At 31.2% G+C, this 17,173-nt stretch overlaps 2 protein-coding genes across 3 annotated transcripts; both read right to left on the reverse strand.

The window, feature by feature from the left end:
* Positions 1-953: 953 nt before the first annotated feature.
* LOC126838914 (ufm1-specific protease 2-like) lies at positions 954-5,273 on the reverse strand. Of its 2 annotated transcripts, XM_050573699.1 has the most exons (10): positions 5,190-5,273; positions 4,362-4,599; positions 4,052-4,261; positions 3,640-3,876; positions 3,371-3,572; positions 3,071-3,310; positions 2,832-2,984; positions 1,637-1,763; positions 1,322-1,575; positions 954-1,248 (listed from the first exon to the last, which is right to left on the reverse strand). In XM_050573699.1, exons 2-10 carry the CDS (start codon positions 4,407-4,409, stop codon positions 1,040-1,042), a joined length of 1,680 nt encoding a protein of 559 aa, XP_050429656.1. In that variant the 5' UTR covers positions 4,410-4,599; positions 5,190-5,273; the 3' UTR covers positions 954-1,039. The 2 variants fall into 2 exon arrangements, with proteins under 2 accessions (XP_050429656.1, XP_050429657.1); XM_050573700.1 differs by lacking the exon at positions 5,190-5,273 and having other exon boundaries at positions 4,362-4,627.
* A 1,653-nt stretch (positions 5,274-6,926) lies between these two features.
* On the reverse strand, positions 6,927-14,481 carry LOC126838265 (longitudinals lacking protein, isoforms H/M/V-like). The gene is made up of 9 exons (XM_050572559.1): positions 14,240-14,481; positions 10,327-10,477; positions 10,091-10,255; positions 9,662-9,943; positions 9,368-9,592; positions 8,986-9,130; positions 8,735-8,877; positions 8,589-8,676; positions 6,927-8,524 (listed from the first exon to the last, which is right to left on the reverse strand). The coding sequence occupies exons 2-9, from the start codon at positions 10,468-10,470 to the stop codon at positions 7,386-7,388; spliced, it is 2,331 nt and encodes a 776-aa protein (XP_050428516.1). The 5' UTR covers positions 10,471-10,477; positions 14,240-14,481; the 3' UTR covers positions 6,927-7,385.
* Positions 14,482-17,173: the final 2,692 nt, after the last annotated feature.

Below are 17,173 nucleotides of genomic sequence, written 5' to 3' on the forward strand. Positions count from 1 at the left end.
GGGTGTTGAGGAATATTATCCTTTTTCCACTCAACTGTTCAATTGAAAATGAGGCGCGGACATCGTTTTATTCATTCTAGGATAATGGCCCATATTATTATTGTTGATGACTAATGATAGAAAAATGATTAAATCAACAATTTTATGTAAGATTAATATTTTATAATAGGTAAAATAATATTACTAGATGTAGCTTTACAAAAAAATGTTGCAATGTACCTAATTACTTAATAATAATCTTATTAAAATAAAAGAACGATAATGTCAATAAATAACTCCTAAATAATCATGAAAATCTCATTATTGCTCTTTACTTAACTTACATTTTTCATAAACATTTCTTGCCAAGTCAAAATTACAGATTACTTATTCAAAATTTTATATATAATTTAAAAAGTATTGTTACCATGTTTTTTTTTGTAATACAAAAATAATTTAATAACTTAAAGGATGTAAGTAAACACAATCATACTATTGGAGTATTAAATATTATATTTTGTTTAAATATTTGTCTTAACACAACACAAATCATCAATTGACCAAACTTCAAACAACTTTTGAAATTTTATTTTTAATAACAATTTAATGTTATAAATATTTACAGCTTGCAAAAATTACAATACTGTTTTATTTTATCTGTGAAATATATCCGTGAAGTATAACTTGTTTTATAATTATTATCATTACCGAAAAAAAGGGTTTTTAAAAATGGAATGTTTTTTTATAAAATTAAGTCGTCACAGTTTTTATTAAGCTCTATCAATTAAAAAAAAAAAAAAAACTTTAAACAGATATTAAAAATAAAAAACTAGGGCAACATTTTTTATGTGTAAATTGAAATATAAATTTGTTAAAATCTGTGAAATGTCCACATCTTCCACTTTTATTTGTATGTGTCATAACAAAAATTGTGTACCTGGAGATAGTGTAAACAAATTACAATTTGTTACAAATACACGTGTATAATTATGGCTTTATTAAAATAATAATTATAATTATCAGGGTTATTTATGGAAGTCTTAATTATAATGTTATAGAGTTAGATGCCATTAAATTTCAATGGCAAACATAAATTATAAAAAGCATCTTTTTTCCAAAACGATGCTTCTTTCCAAAATACGCCTTTGCCTTGAATGTTTTTTATATTGTCTGATCCTGTGTAATGAGGATCCAACACCAAAAATTTGACTTCCCCGCATTCCTCATTGATATCAACTCCGATGATTGTATGGGCAAGAACTCCACCACCTAATGTATAGCAGTCAAATTATTAGTAATAATAATTAGTAATATAAAACAAAAAAAATATATTTCACCATACCTATCATGACAGGAGTTCCGTGCCTATCGAAATGTTCTGCCAATTCAAGGCAAACAGAATTCAATGTGTCACCTTGCCTTAACGACATAATTCGACAAGTAGCACCCAAGTGAGAATCTAAGACATAAGATACCTCCAACGAGCCGATCCAATCTTTGGAACCAACAAACTGCTTTGGTTTATCTCCCATATCAACTAACGTTTGTTGAATATCCAGAATAGACGGTACCGGCTTGTTGGTCCATCCTTGCCATCTTTAAAATCAGATTAAAATAAATTATTGTGAAAATATTGAATGTTACCAACTATAAATACCTAAACCACGAATATAACGTTTGTAAAGATCTGTATGCACAACCCCATTGATGATCGTTAAAACCTCCATGACCGTAATGATAATAAGTATATTTACCCTGAACTATTGAAATTTGGCCATTGTTTACTGAAAAATATACATATTAATTATTAACTGTTAACAACACGAACACCACAGGTAAAAATGTATGATAATAATTTCATACAAAATTTTAATTTATTATCAAAAGTAAGAATTTGAACTGGGTCAGTGCGGTGCAGTGCCATAATCCTAAGATTTCTTGAAATCGAAACATAGAAAACTTGTGGACATCCAGCTTAAATGTCTTATATACTTTATTTTCAATGTGATTTTATGTGCAATATAATATCTCTTTGGGCCCGTTTCTCAATTAACTTGTATAGTACACATAGTAGCTTTTTCATATCTCGTGTATGAATTTGGATCAATGAGCCACACCTTTGGATTGTAAAGAACACATTTTCAAAAACCAGATGCATATCATATGAACAGTTGTGAAACATTATATTGGAGGTATGTATTTTAGTACGCCACTTATAAAAACGCTTGTAAATACACATAGATATAAAAAGAGCCTTACAAACCAAATTAAACTTTAATGGTTCTTATGTATAAACTCGTTAAGGAGAATTAAAACTTATTTAAACATGTACCCATCTGCATATTATGACCACTACTGGCATTACATTAATATTTAATACTATATCTTTATCAAAACTCATCTAGACCTTCATTTGTTTATATCCTCAAATTTTTTTTTTTAGTTTTTACCATTGATTTTATAGTATACGTATAAGCAGTGCTTCACACAAAAACAATTAACATTTTTTTATGGGATTCCCACTGGCAAGGAGAGTCTACCATGCCTACTTATGTAAACTATGATGAGGATACATCTGCTACAAGCAACTATCAGTGACCAATTATCTCCAAAGCACCGCTTATCTATATATTACAAAACCAATGTTATTACCTTTAATATTTTTTCAATTTATATTCATTTTGTATCCCCTCACAAATCATTATCCATTTTTTTGAATAATTCTTGTAGGTCTCGTTCCCTTTCTTTGCATAATGTGCTGATGTTGTCTAAACGTACAAGAGCTTTCAAGTAAAAAGACACTTAACACTATTCATACGCATAAATATTACATTTTTAAAAAAAAAACTTACTTCCAGAAGGATTAAGACCCTCGTGTACATTAGTCAATAACCCATCTTCATTAGCAACTGATGTAACATTAAATAAATAAGCGTTTGATATACGGAACAACGGCCTATTTAAAGATAGTTTGAATGCGTTGTGTAGTTTTTTTCTCAAATTACCTTTAAAATTATAAAATATTTTTACAGTATTAAAATGTTAAGTACTCAATTACAGTAACATTATCATGTATATATACTGTTCATACTATAAGAATCAATTTGATTATGTGAACAAACAATTGTTACAAAGTGACAAAGTTCTTCTGGCCCAAAATGATGGACAGCCGGCAAGTCTTTGGAATTGGTCACAAAAAAAGAAAATATTGCTTCTGCATTTTTTACAATACTTCCATACAACAAGTTGTACATTCTCTTAAAACTAGTACTTTTGCTGGCTACACATAGAGCATCTAGTTGACAACAGACCAGCTTTTCATCATAAGTTTCTAAAACATAAAAATAAAGATTACTGTCAAACAATAGCAATTTAATCATCAGATAGATACCATTTGATTGATGGATTATTGGAAAATCTGAAATATCTTTATTTTCTGTTGGCGTCATTGATAAATTTTGATAAACGCTAATATTAATAATTTCATAATCAGATTTATTTTCCGATTTAATATCGCCAATCATATTTTTCTCATCTGTATTACTTATAAATTTTTTAGCTTCTTTTAAGTAAAACAATGGTTTAACACCAATCTATAAAATAAAAATGATCACAACTTTATTCTTAAAGAATTAGTTACACACCATTGTGTATATCAACCTTTTTATCCACCAAATTCAAAATGTATGAAGAATCACAGTTTTCTATATTTTGATCTACTTCAAACTTCATACAAACTCTGAAGTATATTAATTGTTTACATAATTCTTTTTTTGATTGGACTTCATACTTTATTTTTTCAGGCTGAGTGTCACCGTTTTTTACTAACCTCCAGAGCTGAAGTTCCAGATCTTTGAAATCCAAGTAAAGTAACTTCCCTACATTCCTAAAATTTTCCTGAAAATTGTTGATGGGCCAATATTATTTTAAAACATAGTATTGAAGTATTGATATATTATATTAACGGATAAACTACAATTATATATATATATATATATATATATTTTTTTTTTTTTTTTTTTAATAAATCAACTTTTTGGACAGTAATTATCCAATACTTAATTTAACATACATCATTAGCAAAACTCTCTTGAACGTCTTCAATGTGCTCAGCTTTGCCAGAAGCTCCTTTTATAATAATGTTATATGGATAATTGTTTTCCACATCAATTGAAGAATCTACAAAGCCGATTACATATGATTTTGGCGCTATTCCTTCGTTGTCATCAACCGCTAGCAAATAAAACTCATTCAGTTTTTGGGTTACATTTTTTTTCAAGTTCTAGACCAGACAATAAATAAATATTATTAACCACTGTAATTCAATTAATATGATGTAAACAGTATCAAACAGCAATCTATACAAGTGTTTTCCACATTACCTCCAGTACTTCTCGACAAATTATGACTTCAGGGTCGTTATCTTTCATTGTTTTTTTTTTTACGAACTTATTAAAGACTTCACAAAATGAACAGAATCGTAAAATATTTAACAATTAATAATCAGCATTTAGCATGAAACTTCACGCACACCTCACACGTCATCTTGGTGAAAACTGTAACTATGTATTGTAAAATGCCGTTTTATCATATCATCGTATCGACTATCAGTGTTAAAACCTGTTATCAGCATTTCATTTCTGAACATTAATTATAATCATTACAAACCATAAAATAACCACTGACTATGGCTTGGGTCTAAAAGGGTCAATCTCACTTTTTGTAACTTTTGGCAAACAGACTTTAATTTTTTTTTATTTTCATTATACTCTATGTTAACTTTTTTTCCAAACTCTTCGTAAGTTATTTAATTGTTGCCCTCAGTGTCATTTTTCACAGTATTTAGAGGATGTTTTAATTTTTAGTGGACTTAGTGGACCACTTATTTATGCCAAAAAGTGAAATTGGCCCTTTTTGACCCAATATTATTACTCTATGCCACAGATGGACAAAACAAATAAATACATAACAAGGTGGATTAATAATTTATAAATCCACCTTGGTACATCAGCAACTTGTGATAGCGTCTAAATGGCTTCCGGTTTGTTTTGGACTGCCGTAATTATTTCATTTGTACAAGAAAAATCCGTATACAGTATACCATATTGTAAAATGTAATTTTATAAACATATATGGCATACCGCATAGCTAATTATTTTGTCGTGAGAGTACTATTTAAAATTAGAGTTGTTACTTATTAATAAACATACTTTCGTTTGTTCGTCCTTTTCGTGGCTTAGGTATGCTTAACACGTTGGCTACCGAGCAATTTTTCATAGCGCTTATTGGTGTACCATGAGGGTACTCGGATTATCTCAGGATGTGTATAACGCCATCTATTTTTATAAAATTGTACCAAATACCATTAAAGCGTATCGAACAAGGTGGATTAGAGATAAATCCACCTTGGTATTGAATACACGTTATCTACCTGTGATAGCTCATGACTGTGGGAGTGGGAGTGCAGTTAAATATGAATTCCTCCAAATGTCAATAAATATTAAGAATACCTACATATTTTAACAGAAATAACTTGATGTACGTTATAAATTTACAATCTGGTTAGTCTAAAATTTAGAATTCAAAAATAAAAATTTAAACGAAAATAATATATTGTCCTATTTTTCACAAACGTATAACGACTGATAAAAGTAACTAGAGAAGAACTTAAAAATATAAATGACTCAAAAAATTCATTGACAACGAATTGACACAAACATAGAATTGGTAAATCTCAACTTGCTTTTATTAACAATATTATGCAGTTCTACTGAGCACAGAAAACAAATTGTAAATAGCTATTAGGTTGACAATAACACAATTTAGAATAACTTATTCGAGTAATTTTTTAATGTATACTAGTCGTATGAATGATCCGAATTGTGAATAGAACAATTATTTCGACTGTGGACAAATTGTTTTCACCAAGTGGGATTAGAACTACAAGAAAAAAGTGTTATATGGTCGACGCACGCGTTACCGACTCAGTGACTGCTACAATGGTCGGCAACTTAGATTTTTTCGTCCGTACTTTCAAAATTAATCTTTCTTATGCATTGCGATAAATGTACATTTGCATGTCAACTTAGTCAATATTGCAAAAATACATACCAGTTGTCACTAGAATTTTCGTATTTAAAAAAACTAAGTGTATAGTATAGCAAATGGGATACTTATATAATAGAATATAGGTATAATAGTAAATAATATTATAGTATAATACAATAATATAATATAATATATTATAAAATACGGCCGACGATTTTGGAAATTATTCTGTGCCGTGCAGGGTTTTAGTTATACCCATGTTTGATGTTTTGAAATAAACACACCAAGCCAAAGTATATGAATGTGCAGGCTAGAGAAATATAACACACAATTCACATATTGACAATAAAAATTTAAAAAAACATAATTTCTACAAAATAGTTATGAAAAAATCATAAGCAACAATTGTTGTTTTATTTACTGCTGACAAGGGTAACAATAGTCGTTTAATATCAAAAAAGTTAATATTTTTTATCCAATCTTTAACAAAATTTACTTTATTTTTTATTTTAATATTTGATTATTTTGTTCTCATCTTTAAGACGCAAAGATTAAATATTTTAAATAGAATAGTGTAAACACAAATATTAAATGACTATAAGTAAGAATTTAGTAACTATTCAAAAAACTAAAAATGTATACAAATTACAAATGTTTAAGACTGATTTAAACGTTTGTTTAAATATTATAACTATTCAACACGATTACATAAGTAATAAAGTAATACAATAGTTAAAAAAAAAACAATTATCTATTTAAAATGTAATTAGATAAGTCTTTTCATTGATAAATGTGTTATTACACAGCCTTATAACTTATTACATATTATTTTATAACCTATTATTAATTTGATAAATGTTTTTGTATACATAAAAGATTTTGCATTATAAAACAAGACATATGTATAATTATTTAAATGTACTAGGTACCTTAAGAAGTAAAAAATGTAAAATAAATACTGATGCAGTTCAAGAGGGCTCTAAATACTTTAATATAATAGTATAAAATGTGTGATCATTGTTATGTCTTTCAGAGCAAGTCAAGACATTTAATGACTATTAAATTTAACTGAGAACTCATAAAAAAATATAATAATTTTGTAGCCAAGTTATAAGAAAATATCAAAATTAAAGCTAAGGAAATTAAAGTTTTTGAGAAATTTAGATTGTATCTGAGACTTATCTCAGATGTCATACATCCTCTCAAAAAAAAAATTGTTCTAATAGTTAATATGATTATACTGTACAATTTGTCGACTTACAAATTCAATTAATTTGTATACATATATACTACGCTATTATAAATTAAAATAAAACATTTTTAACATTATATTATTATCACAGACAATAAAACTACTGCTAATTAAAGTATTGAACACAACCACAAACCAAACTTAAGGACGGTGAAAACCTGCTGCTACGTTTACATATCACAGTGGCTGCAGGTATTTCACTTCGTCTCAACTGGTCGATGAGTGAGTCGGATGTTGTTGGTACATTTGTATTTGTGTTGGAGCTGGATATTGCACCAACATTATCTGAGACATTGGTGTGGGTTGCACTTGTTGGCTGACCTGCTGTTGTTGTTGTTGCTGTTGCTGCTGCTGTTGTTGTTGTTGTTGTTGTTGTTGCTGCTGCTGCTGTTGTTGCTGTTGTTGTTGTTGTTGTTGTTGTTGTTGTTGTTGTTGTTGTTGTTGTTGTTGTTGTTGTTGTTGTTGTGTGCTGCTGCTGCTGCTGCTGCTGCTGCATGTGCTGGTGTTGTTCACCTTGTGTGTCGGAAACGATCATGCCTTCGCAATCTTCATCGAGGTGACCGGCTTCATATTTGATTCTCTTGAACCGACCATATAGTGACGAATATGGGAGGTTGTAATGTATTGCCGCCTGATTGATGCTCATCTGACCCAAACGCACAGATTCTAAAGCTTCCATCATTGCGTCCTCGGACCAAGGCGTAGGATTGCTGCGGGACAGCTCAATTTTTTCCCGTTTACAACGACCATATAGTGTACCAGAAGGTATTCCGTAGTCGGCTGCTGCTTTTTGCACTGTGGTTTGTCCTGTACGAATGGCGTGTAAAGCCTGTTCCAATTGTTCTTGACCCCAAGACGTGGGCGCTGCGTTAAATGGTGCTGCCAATCGAATACCTTCACGCCTCGCTATCTTATACAATGTACTACTAGGAATGCCATAAGCTTTACTAGCCTTATTGGCTGATATGGAACCAGTACGTAGGGCTTCTAAAGCGACATTTAAAGCATCGTCGTTCCATGATTTGGCTGGACCATCTTTTTTAGGTGTGTCTATACCAGCACGATGAGCCCTTTGCCACAGCGTCGTTGATGGAATACCATACGTTATTGAAGCTTTAGTAAGAGACATGTTATGTGTACGTAATGCTTCCAAAGCGTTCTCCATGTCTTCTGTAGTCCAACCTTTTCCACTGTTGGTACCATACTGTTTGTTCGTTGTACTATTTGAGTTATCGTCGCTTACATCTAGAGTAAAAATATAACTAAATATAACTTTTTTTGAGGAAAAAGTGAGCAAATTATGTGTTACCTCCAGTGTTAGAAGAATTTGGTAGTAGACTTAATAATTCAGGTGTTATCATCATTGTATGCATTGAACTATCGTCATCATGCATATTCTGTAAAATACAATTCATTAATATATTTACTGCATTGTGTATCTTGAAATTTCTATACCGTAATGCGATCTCTAGTTTGCTGGTGGTCTATTCCGATGGCATCTGAAGATTGATCAATTGTACTTAGTGTTTCAAACTTGACACTCTCATACTTCATTTCACTCCCATCATTTGCCATATCATTAGAACTTGATGTACCAACTAAATAGTGTAAATATAATACATATTTAAAATAATACATTAAAAACTAAAGTACTTTTTTTAAAACAAAAAAACCAAATCTTTTTATTTTTTTAATTAAAAACTAACCTGCCATGTCACGATGGGTCGGGGTTACAGATTGACTGGAATTTGGTTTGATAGGCACTGGCGTTGCTCTTGGACCTACAGGTTGACCTTCTGTAGGAATATCGGCTTCAGATACACTCATAACTGGACTTGATGTCATTATCATCTGAGCAAATAAAAAATCATGGTAATAAAATATTATGCCTTAAACATTGATTAATCATTTGTTATATATAATAACAATTTAAAAATTTAACAAAAAAATAAAATATATTTGAAAAAAACAATCGCTTAGAAGTTAAACTGTATATATGCCTAAACTCATACAATTTATTAATTATACACAATAAACGAAAACAATAGGTCTATAATGTTATATGTTAAATAATAATAAATGCATTACTTGTGTATTTGTTTGGACAGCAGCTTGCTGCAGTTGAGATTGCGATATATGGCTTAGTTGAGGTTGAGTAGACATGTTCATATGAACTATTTGTGTTTGTTGTTGAGCTTGTACGTTTAATGTAGCTTGCGGATCCAAAATAACGACCGGTAAATCCGTGATAGTTGGTTTCATTTCTTTGTCATCATCTTCAGTCGATGTAGCTACAGTCATACAGTGAGAGGACTGAAAAACCACAAACAGTATTAACTAATATCAAATATGTGGAATGTTGCAAATCAATGATATTATTACATCAATTGTTTTGTGTCCTTGGTCAATACAAACGGGAGTAAAACCCGATTGTTCAATTCTATAGTAACTCCTGTTATACTGCTCGTGTTGAAAACAACCACCGTTGGGGCTTAATTTTTTTATATATGGTGAATTTCTACGTTGCAACTTAGTGAATACTCGTCCTCCAGTCTTCAGTGGTCCTAGAGGAGTTACTTCGGCAGTAATAGAAGTATCCCGTTCATCTTCAGGAACTTCACACAGGCCTTTAATCTTTAATTGATCAGCCGTCTTCAACAGAGACTTAAAAAAAAAAAACATATACTAATTTAACATTCTGTATTAACATGACTCATATTGCAAAAGTATTAAATATTTTAACCACTAATTTATCTACATTGTTTGTATTAATATAAGCATAAATATATACTACTACAAAATAAACCTTACTTGTAGTTCTGATTGTGAAACATCAATTTCACCTCTATACACAAATTCAATGATAAATTTGAGGTCACTAAAGCTTATATCATAAGGTAATATAATGGTTGGGTGTTTACAAGGGTTGTCCATCAATAGTTTTTGAAAATATGAAGAACAAGCTGACAAGACTACCTGAACAAATATTAACTTTATTAACAAAACATAATTTTTAAAAAAAAATAATAATAAAACAATAACTTTACTTTGTGCGCTCTAAGAGTACTTTCATTGCAAGCTAAAGTCACATCAACAAACGATTCATTGCGAAGAAGTTGATGAAATACAGATGTCATGTTTGATTGATAATTGTTCCACCGCAGGCAATAATGCTGGCCATTAGCCGACATCTTAACCCTAAAATAAGACAATGAAAAAATTTTTAAAAACAATTAATAATTATAATTTCATTGAATATATTCTTTATTGGTAACATTTTTTATTGCCACCACAATAATGATAATGCAGAATTATTATGTTGTGCATACATTCATTGCCATACTCGCAAATATTAAAAAAAATCATAGGAATTTAGAACTCATAAAGAAAAATAATAGTTTTAAGTTTGAGATGCAAATCTCATGATGTACACAGTTAACATTGAATTAATGATAATTTTGAGGATACCTACTTACTAATAACACATAAACTACTAACATACTACCTATTAACCTATGTCATGTGCAAGTCAAAATTATTAAGAGCCTCACCTCTTATATCGTTATATCCCCTATTTATTAAGAAGTTAGGAATAGACAATTTGTTGCAAAAACTTAATTTAAAGGTTAAACTATGATGTGTTATGATTGTGAATTATTAGTTATTAGTTCGGTACTTAATCAGGACAATTTTTTTTAGGAATTAATTCATTTTACTCTCACGGTATTCATGACATCGATTTAAAAACCTTTTTTATCTAAATATAGCTACGCAGAATGCGTTTTACTCGGTTCATAGCGGTTTTAGATCAAAAATACCTACTATAAAATCGAAAGATTAAACATTTCTGAGACAATATAATATACGATTTTAAAAATGACGACGAAAAATAAAAGTTGTAGGTACTTATTTTAAAAAATGTGATTTTAAGTGTTAAATATCAAGCTAAATGTTAGATTTATCGAAAAAAGTGTATATTGTCTCCAAAATCCTGTCATCTTTCGTTTTCGTTATAAGTATTTTTGTTCTAAAATCATAAAAATTAATCCTCGGTAAAGGTATATATATCATATATTATATCATCGTACCTATACATCATAATAAAAAGCCATCGCCGTAATTGTAATGTTATAGATAAATGGTTAGTGATTTGCTCATATTTTTATTCCTATAGAATGCCCAAATTCATCCACCCAATTTATACAATATAATATATTATTTTATAGTCTATAATCCTGTATGCAATGTTTTATGTATACAATTGCAGTTATCGTCGGCTGAATTAAATGAGTGGCTCAAACAACGTATATATCATATTATAATTTAAAGGGAGTCGGCGGGACGAATTAGTTTAAAAAAAATCAATAGTCAAATTACCACCCCCAGGCCCCGATATTCCACCCCAATTGGACCAACGAGAACAGATTTTGGTGAATCCAAACCCTCGAGGAACAAACCACAGGCACACGCCAAAAAAAACCTATCGCAGCATTTTGATAACAGTAAATTATTTTTTAAGAAAGTACAAGTTGGTACGTTACAGAATGGTCAGAAAAATAATTTTTATACAATGGTTAGGCCTCCTTAAATTTTTTTTTTAATCGGAAATACCCATTTAGTGAAACAGTTCAGGGAACACCATGATATATAGGATATTTAAGCGTTTACTGCTACTAGCACAAATCATTTACCTGTACCTATTATCCCATCTACCACGCACGTTCGAAAAAATTATCAAGCCATTTAAATACTAACGCATTAACTAGCACACAGCCTTTAAAATGTATTTTTTTTTTTAAATTTATATACAAAATAAACAGAAGAAAAAAACACCGCAACAATATTTAATAACTACAATAATTTGTTTTCGACCATTTTAATTATAGATTTATATACTACAATATACATATAACAATATAACATCTATGACTTATTTTAAAACCAAGTATAAACTTATGATATAAATATATATTTTAAATAAAATGGTTTACGCCGCAATGAACATATTTAGGAAACATTGCAAATAGTCGATGTGTTAAACGACAAACTAACATTTTAGCTTGTCTATGCATACTGCTTAACCCTTGAGAAGTAGCATGTGCGTCAATAGTTTCCTAAAAGAAACCTACCAAGGCAGTCGAGTAAATTTATATATTTTTTTATTTTTGTGCCAGTAAGTAAACCTGCAAGTCAGGCTAGACTGAAAGCCGAATAAATCGTTAATAAAACCCATCAGAGAAAAGGTCGTTGAACTGTTTTTGTACCCAAAAAACAAATAAATTCGGATAAATTCAAAGATCAAATACCGAATAAGTTTGTTTTGATATACATGATATTATCCAGCTGCTAGCTCCACTATAATTCGAACATAAATGTATAAATGTAGTGAACAGAAAAAATATTACACATTTTCGAAAATCGTGAACAATGTATTTTAAAATATCATATACCTAATACTACTGCAGCTATATCAAAACATGAGATAATGGCCGAAATAATGACACATATTATACAAGTCTTACACGTAGAACGTAGCCCCTAGGTAACGCTCAGTCCATCTATAGCATTGTATTAAGCTTTTTTTTCGAGACCACTTCTAAATTCATAGTAAAAAATCTTAAAATATTCATATTTGAGTACAACTGCTAAAATTAATTATTTTTTGAAGCCTAGTAAAGGCGAAATGGGGCAAGTGTTCTAGGGCGATATAAATTAAAGAGGTGCCAATTTTATAATAATGACGGAGGAGGTAGTAAATGTAAATGTGGAGAAGCGTTGAAAATGGGTGCCCTATAAGGTACTTATAGTAGACAGCCTAACACACAATGAAAATGGCAAAAATACTGCGTTTCTGTTCTTTAGAAGCGATTTACAAATTAAATTACACGTACAACACGAAATCTAGGATCAGATTTATATCCAACAAAATCCATACATTTGTATTACAAAAACTTAGCTGTACAGTGTACAGTGTAGGTAGCTTAAATTCTAATCAGTAATAAATGGAAATAGAAAAAAAAAGACTCGGTGTTAATGTGCGATGGCAACGCCCGAAAGCCGGCCGGCGTTATCGATCCAATTGGTCCAGTCATCCTCCGGCCACCACCCACTCAGTAGACAGTAGTTACCCAAAACCGAGAACACCACAATACTCGACAGCCAACAATAGCCAGTGGTGCCACAAAAGGAAAAAATATGTACCGACAAATATTATTAGCTGAATATTATTATCGTTTCAACAACTGCGGTATGTTTTATTCTATATACGATATCCTACGAAGGGTGGCCGGTCGACGAATATATATACATTTTTTTTTTTAAGTGACGGACAAAACCGCGTCGTTTAAAATAGAAAAAATATATAAAGTATGAACAATAATATCTTCTATTACATGAAATATAATATGTATATAAGCGCGTGGAATACGATTAAACCCAAAACGGATGAAAATAGAGCAAAGCAAAACGGCCGGAGCCCAAAGGCAGAAAATAGGGAGAAATAGCGAAAAAGCGATTTGATGATGATGCGTCATATAAAACGTGAATGTATGTGTATTGAGACCAGAATTAACCGAGTGGAGAAGAAGAAATAGAAATAGAAGAAGACGCCACAGTCGTCTGTATCAGTAAAAAGAGAGGGTGTGGAAGACGAAGAGGCGAGAACCGGCGGCGCGGAGGCAAGAGAATTTTTTTTTTGTGTGTGCGCGAGGGAAAAACATAATTATAGATGGGAAGAATGACAGGAGGGACGTGGTAAGAAAAAAGTAAAAATATAAAATAATAATAATATTAACAACGAAAACGCAAGCGGTGGGTTTTTTTTTCTGAGGGGGAGGGGTGAAGATAGGAACGAGTACAGAAGACTATAAAACGGGAAAAGTACATAAACGGCGGCGGATGGGAAAAAAGCAGAGAAACGAACATTATCGGCTGCGGCGGACGCGCATATAATATACTTACACGCAGTTTCCAAACAAGAAGGAACGGACAATTTGAACGGCCGACACAAAGCGGGAACTGATGATAAGCCTGCATTTCGTTGTCGACTTCGTTCGTTCCGTTGCGCGCCCGCGTTCGCGTCGCCGCCGTGAATACACACACGAGCAACCCCTCTTCCCCGCGGGTCCGACACACCGTTCGCCGTCCACGAAGAGTGCGGACAGAGAATCCCCCGACCCCCAGCCAGTCCCCGCTACCAGGCCCACCACGGCTATCGCCCATTAGCTATTTTGCCTGTGCGGCACGGCCAAAGCCAATAGAGCCAACGCGCGCATCCTCGCTGTTTTCTTGTCTCGGTCTGTGTACGCTGACAAAACGCTGTTCGGCTCCTCTCTGCTGCGGCGGTACAGCGGCCACCTGAGAAGGGACTGCGTGTGGGCCGCGTCGACTGGAAAATCAATGACCGCGGGTCAACGGCAGACGACATTATCGCCGTCCTCTTTTTTGAAACGTCGCGAGCATACACACTCGACAATTTCGGGCAAACGACGATTCCATAACATTTTATCCGTATTTCAGCGATTCTCATGCTAGGAAATAACATGCCGTCGATTTTATCATAGCATATTGTTAAAACTCGGCTGTTCGATTCTGAATCACAGTAAATGTTTTCTAAAAATAATAATGACCTTATTTGTATTTTTTTTTTGCAATCTATACAAAAAAATGTACAATAAGTAAATCAATTGTTGGTAATACAAATTAACAGTGAGTGGCATGATAGGAAATCTCACAATAGAAACACCCGGAATAACATGATTTAATGAATATACAATAAATTAATATCTTAGGACTCGGCATCATTGAAGTAAATGATATTCTAAACATTTTTCTAAATTATATCAGACCTGTCAACGTAAAAAACACATGTACTTGATTGACGATATTCCTAACACAACGATAGGATTTCAAGGAGAGTATGAAAAACGGATTCCCAGTTCTTACTGGAATTTTTTTAAATGGCATCAAAATTAAGACTGATGGTGACTGTTCACTGAGTTTCGCTCGCTACAATATCAAACCATGTAAACTGATATAGTCCGCGCTTTGGTTTATATTTAAAAATACTGAAAATAATAATAATAGTGTCAGGCCCTAGACACTGATAAAAACTAACACGGGGAAGATACTTCACACAAAAACGCGGCGGCCATCTTCACAGAGGTTACACCACTATATTATATCCATACATTATTATTATTTGTTGTGTATATTCATACAATATATATAAATATATAAGTATAATACTAAATATACTACAAAATGGTCGTTACTTTATTTACATTGAAAGTGGGGTTTTTGCTTTCATCTATTCTGTGGTGTGATTATGTAGATATTATCTTGTAATATTTAATGTTTATTGGCGTGACCAGTGACTAAATTAAATAATATTTTATTAAAACAATAAGGCACCATTCTTCTTTTTGAAGGTACATTTTTTAAATGATCAACTTCGTTATCAAAATTAATTTAATACTACATATTAATTCATGTTCAATAAATAAAAACCACAACGCATTGATTATTTCTTGAGCCATGGTATCTTTTCCTTAACTTTGTTTTTACAACACTGATTTTGAAGAAGATTCTTTCGCATGCTATAAATAGTTTAATAATTCCATTTTTTGTACCTCGGTGGTCCCTTTATAATATTGTACTGTAACATAACCTATCCGCTCCTGTATATAGTAAGGCCTTTGGCCTTTTTTTGCCAAGTTTTTTTATATTTGGTTTTTTCTAAAAAATATCAGAAAAAGCGAATGGTGTTTTCCGTAAGCTGCAACATTACATCTCTTCTACATTAATCAACTTTTTTATATAACCTCTTAATAGTTTCTATCATGTTTTAATAATTTTGGGTGGTAGGATCCTCCCTCAATTTACGATGAGCTGTGCGTAGTTCTCTATATTTTCTTATTTTTTATATAAAATTAATACACTATTGATTTATATGCTCGTTGCCACTACCAACTGTCTACGAACAAGATTAATGTCCATTTAATTCGATAAAACTATTGTGTTTTATCATTTTTTTTTAAGAATTTGTACAATTACTTGACAATTAATGGAAAATAAGCGCGTGTGGTTAGATTACAACGTTTGCTATAAATTAACTGGATGAAGTTAATTATATATATATTAATAATAATTGTCATATTATGTTTCTTGGTAAAACTATACATTAATCCAACCGCGAGCCGTTAAGGCTTGTACCAATCGTTTGCGCCAACTGTATTTAAATTTACAAAATATAGTGTAAACTAATTACTAAATAGCATATTTTTATTGTTTACGGCAGGCATCATTTATAAATTTGTGTCAATATTCTGAAGAAACATTTTAAATGATGTACATTTACTTATGATTACAACGTTTACATTTATTTTGTTTATTTAAACTGATTTAGAAGTTTAGGACATAATGTTTTACATAAATCTAAATAATGGATTTTACAAGCCTAACTGCAAAAAAAACATTCTTCTTGTTGGATAAAGGTTATGGACTACTTCATAACCTAGCAAAATACTTATTAACCTATGTATGTTAATCGTGAAATATCTTCAAAAGTAATTTATTATTATTAATTATAACCCCTTACGATAATTACTAATAGGTAAATCCTGTTATAACTTGTTGATTTTTTAAAACATTTGTTTAGAGAGCAAGGAATAGATAAATATTTTCAATATTAGCATTCGGTTTCAGTTTATTGCCAACGATATTTTTATGATATGACATTTGAATCAATAATAATAGTAAATCGCTGCTTATACAAAGTACTATTACTAAGTACTAATTACGATGCTCGGTCAGTAGATAGAGCCACGAATTATGATTCGTTGACTTATACAGAAGTGCCAGAATACTTGATTTTACACAAAACAAACGGAAATC

The sequence above is a fragment of the Adelges cooleyi genome, unplaced genomic scaffold (assembly GCF_023614345.1).
Source record: "Adelges cooleyi isolate 19-005CV unplaced genomic scaffold, UGA_ACOO_1.1 ACOO_flye_CR_arks_rails_tigmint_CR_PRNA_30, whole genome shotgun sequence".
Classification (NCBI taxonomy): Eukaryota; Metazoa; Arthropoda; class Insecta; order Hemiptera; family Adelgidae; genus Adelges; species Adelges cooleyi.

Bases quoted from the DNA above. Each gene is read 5' to 3' on its own strand.
- LOC126838914 (XM_050573699.1), bottom strand. From the start codon at position 4,409: ATGAAAGATAACGACCCTGAAGTCATAATTTGTCGAGAAGTACTGGAG. The intron at 4,262-4,361 runs GTAATGTGGAAA...TGTCTGGTCTAG, and splicing joins TTTGTCGAGAAGTACTGGAG to AACTTGAAAAAAAATGTAAC. The intron at 2,985-3,070 runs GTATGAACAGTA...ATAATTTTAAAG, and splicing joins TAATCAAATTGATTCTTATA to GTAATTTGAGAAAAAAACTA.
- LOC126838265 (XM_050572559.1), bottom strand. From the start codon at position 10,470: ATGTCGGCTAATGGCCAGCATTATTGCCTGCGGTGGAACAATTATCAA. The intron at 10,256-10,326 runs GTAAAGTTATTG...ATATTTGTTCAG, and splicing joins GTACTCTTAGAGCGCACAAA to GTAGTCTTGTCAGCTTGTTC. The intron at 9,131-9,367 runs GTAATGCATTTA...TTATTTGCTCAG, and splicing joins CTGTCCAAACAAATACACAA to ATGATAATGACATCAAGTCC.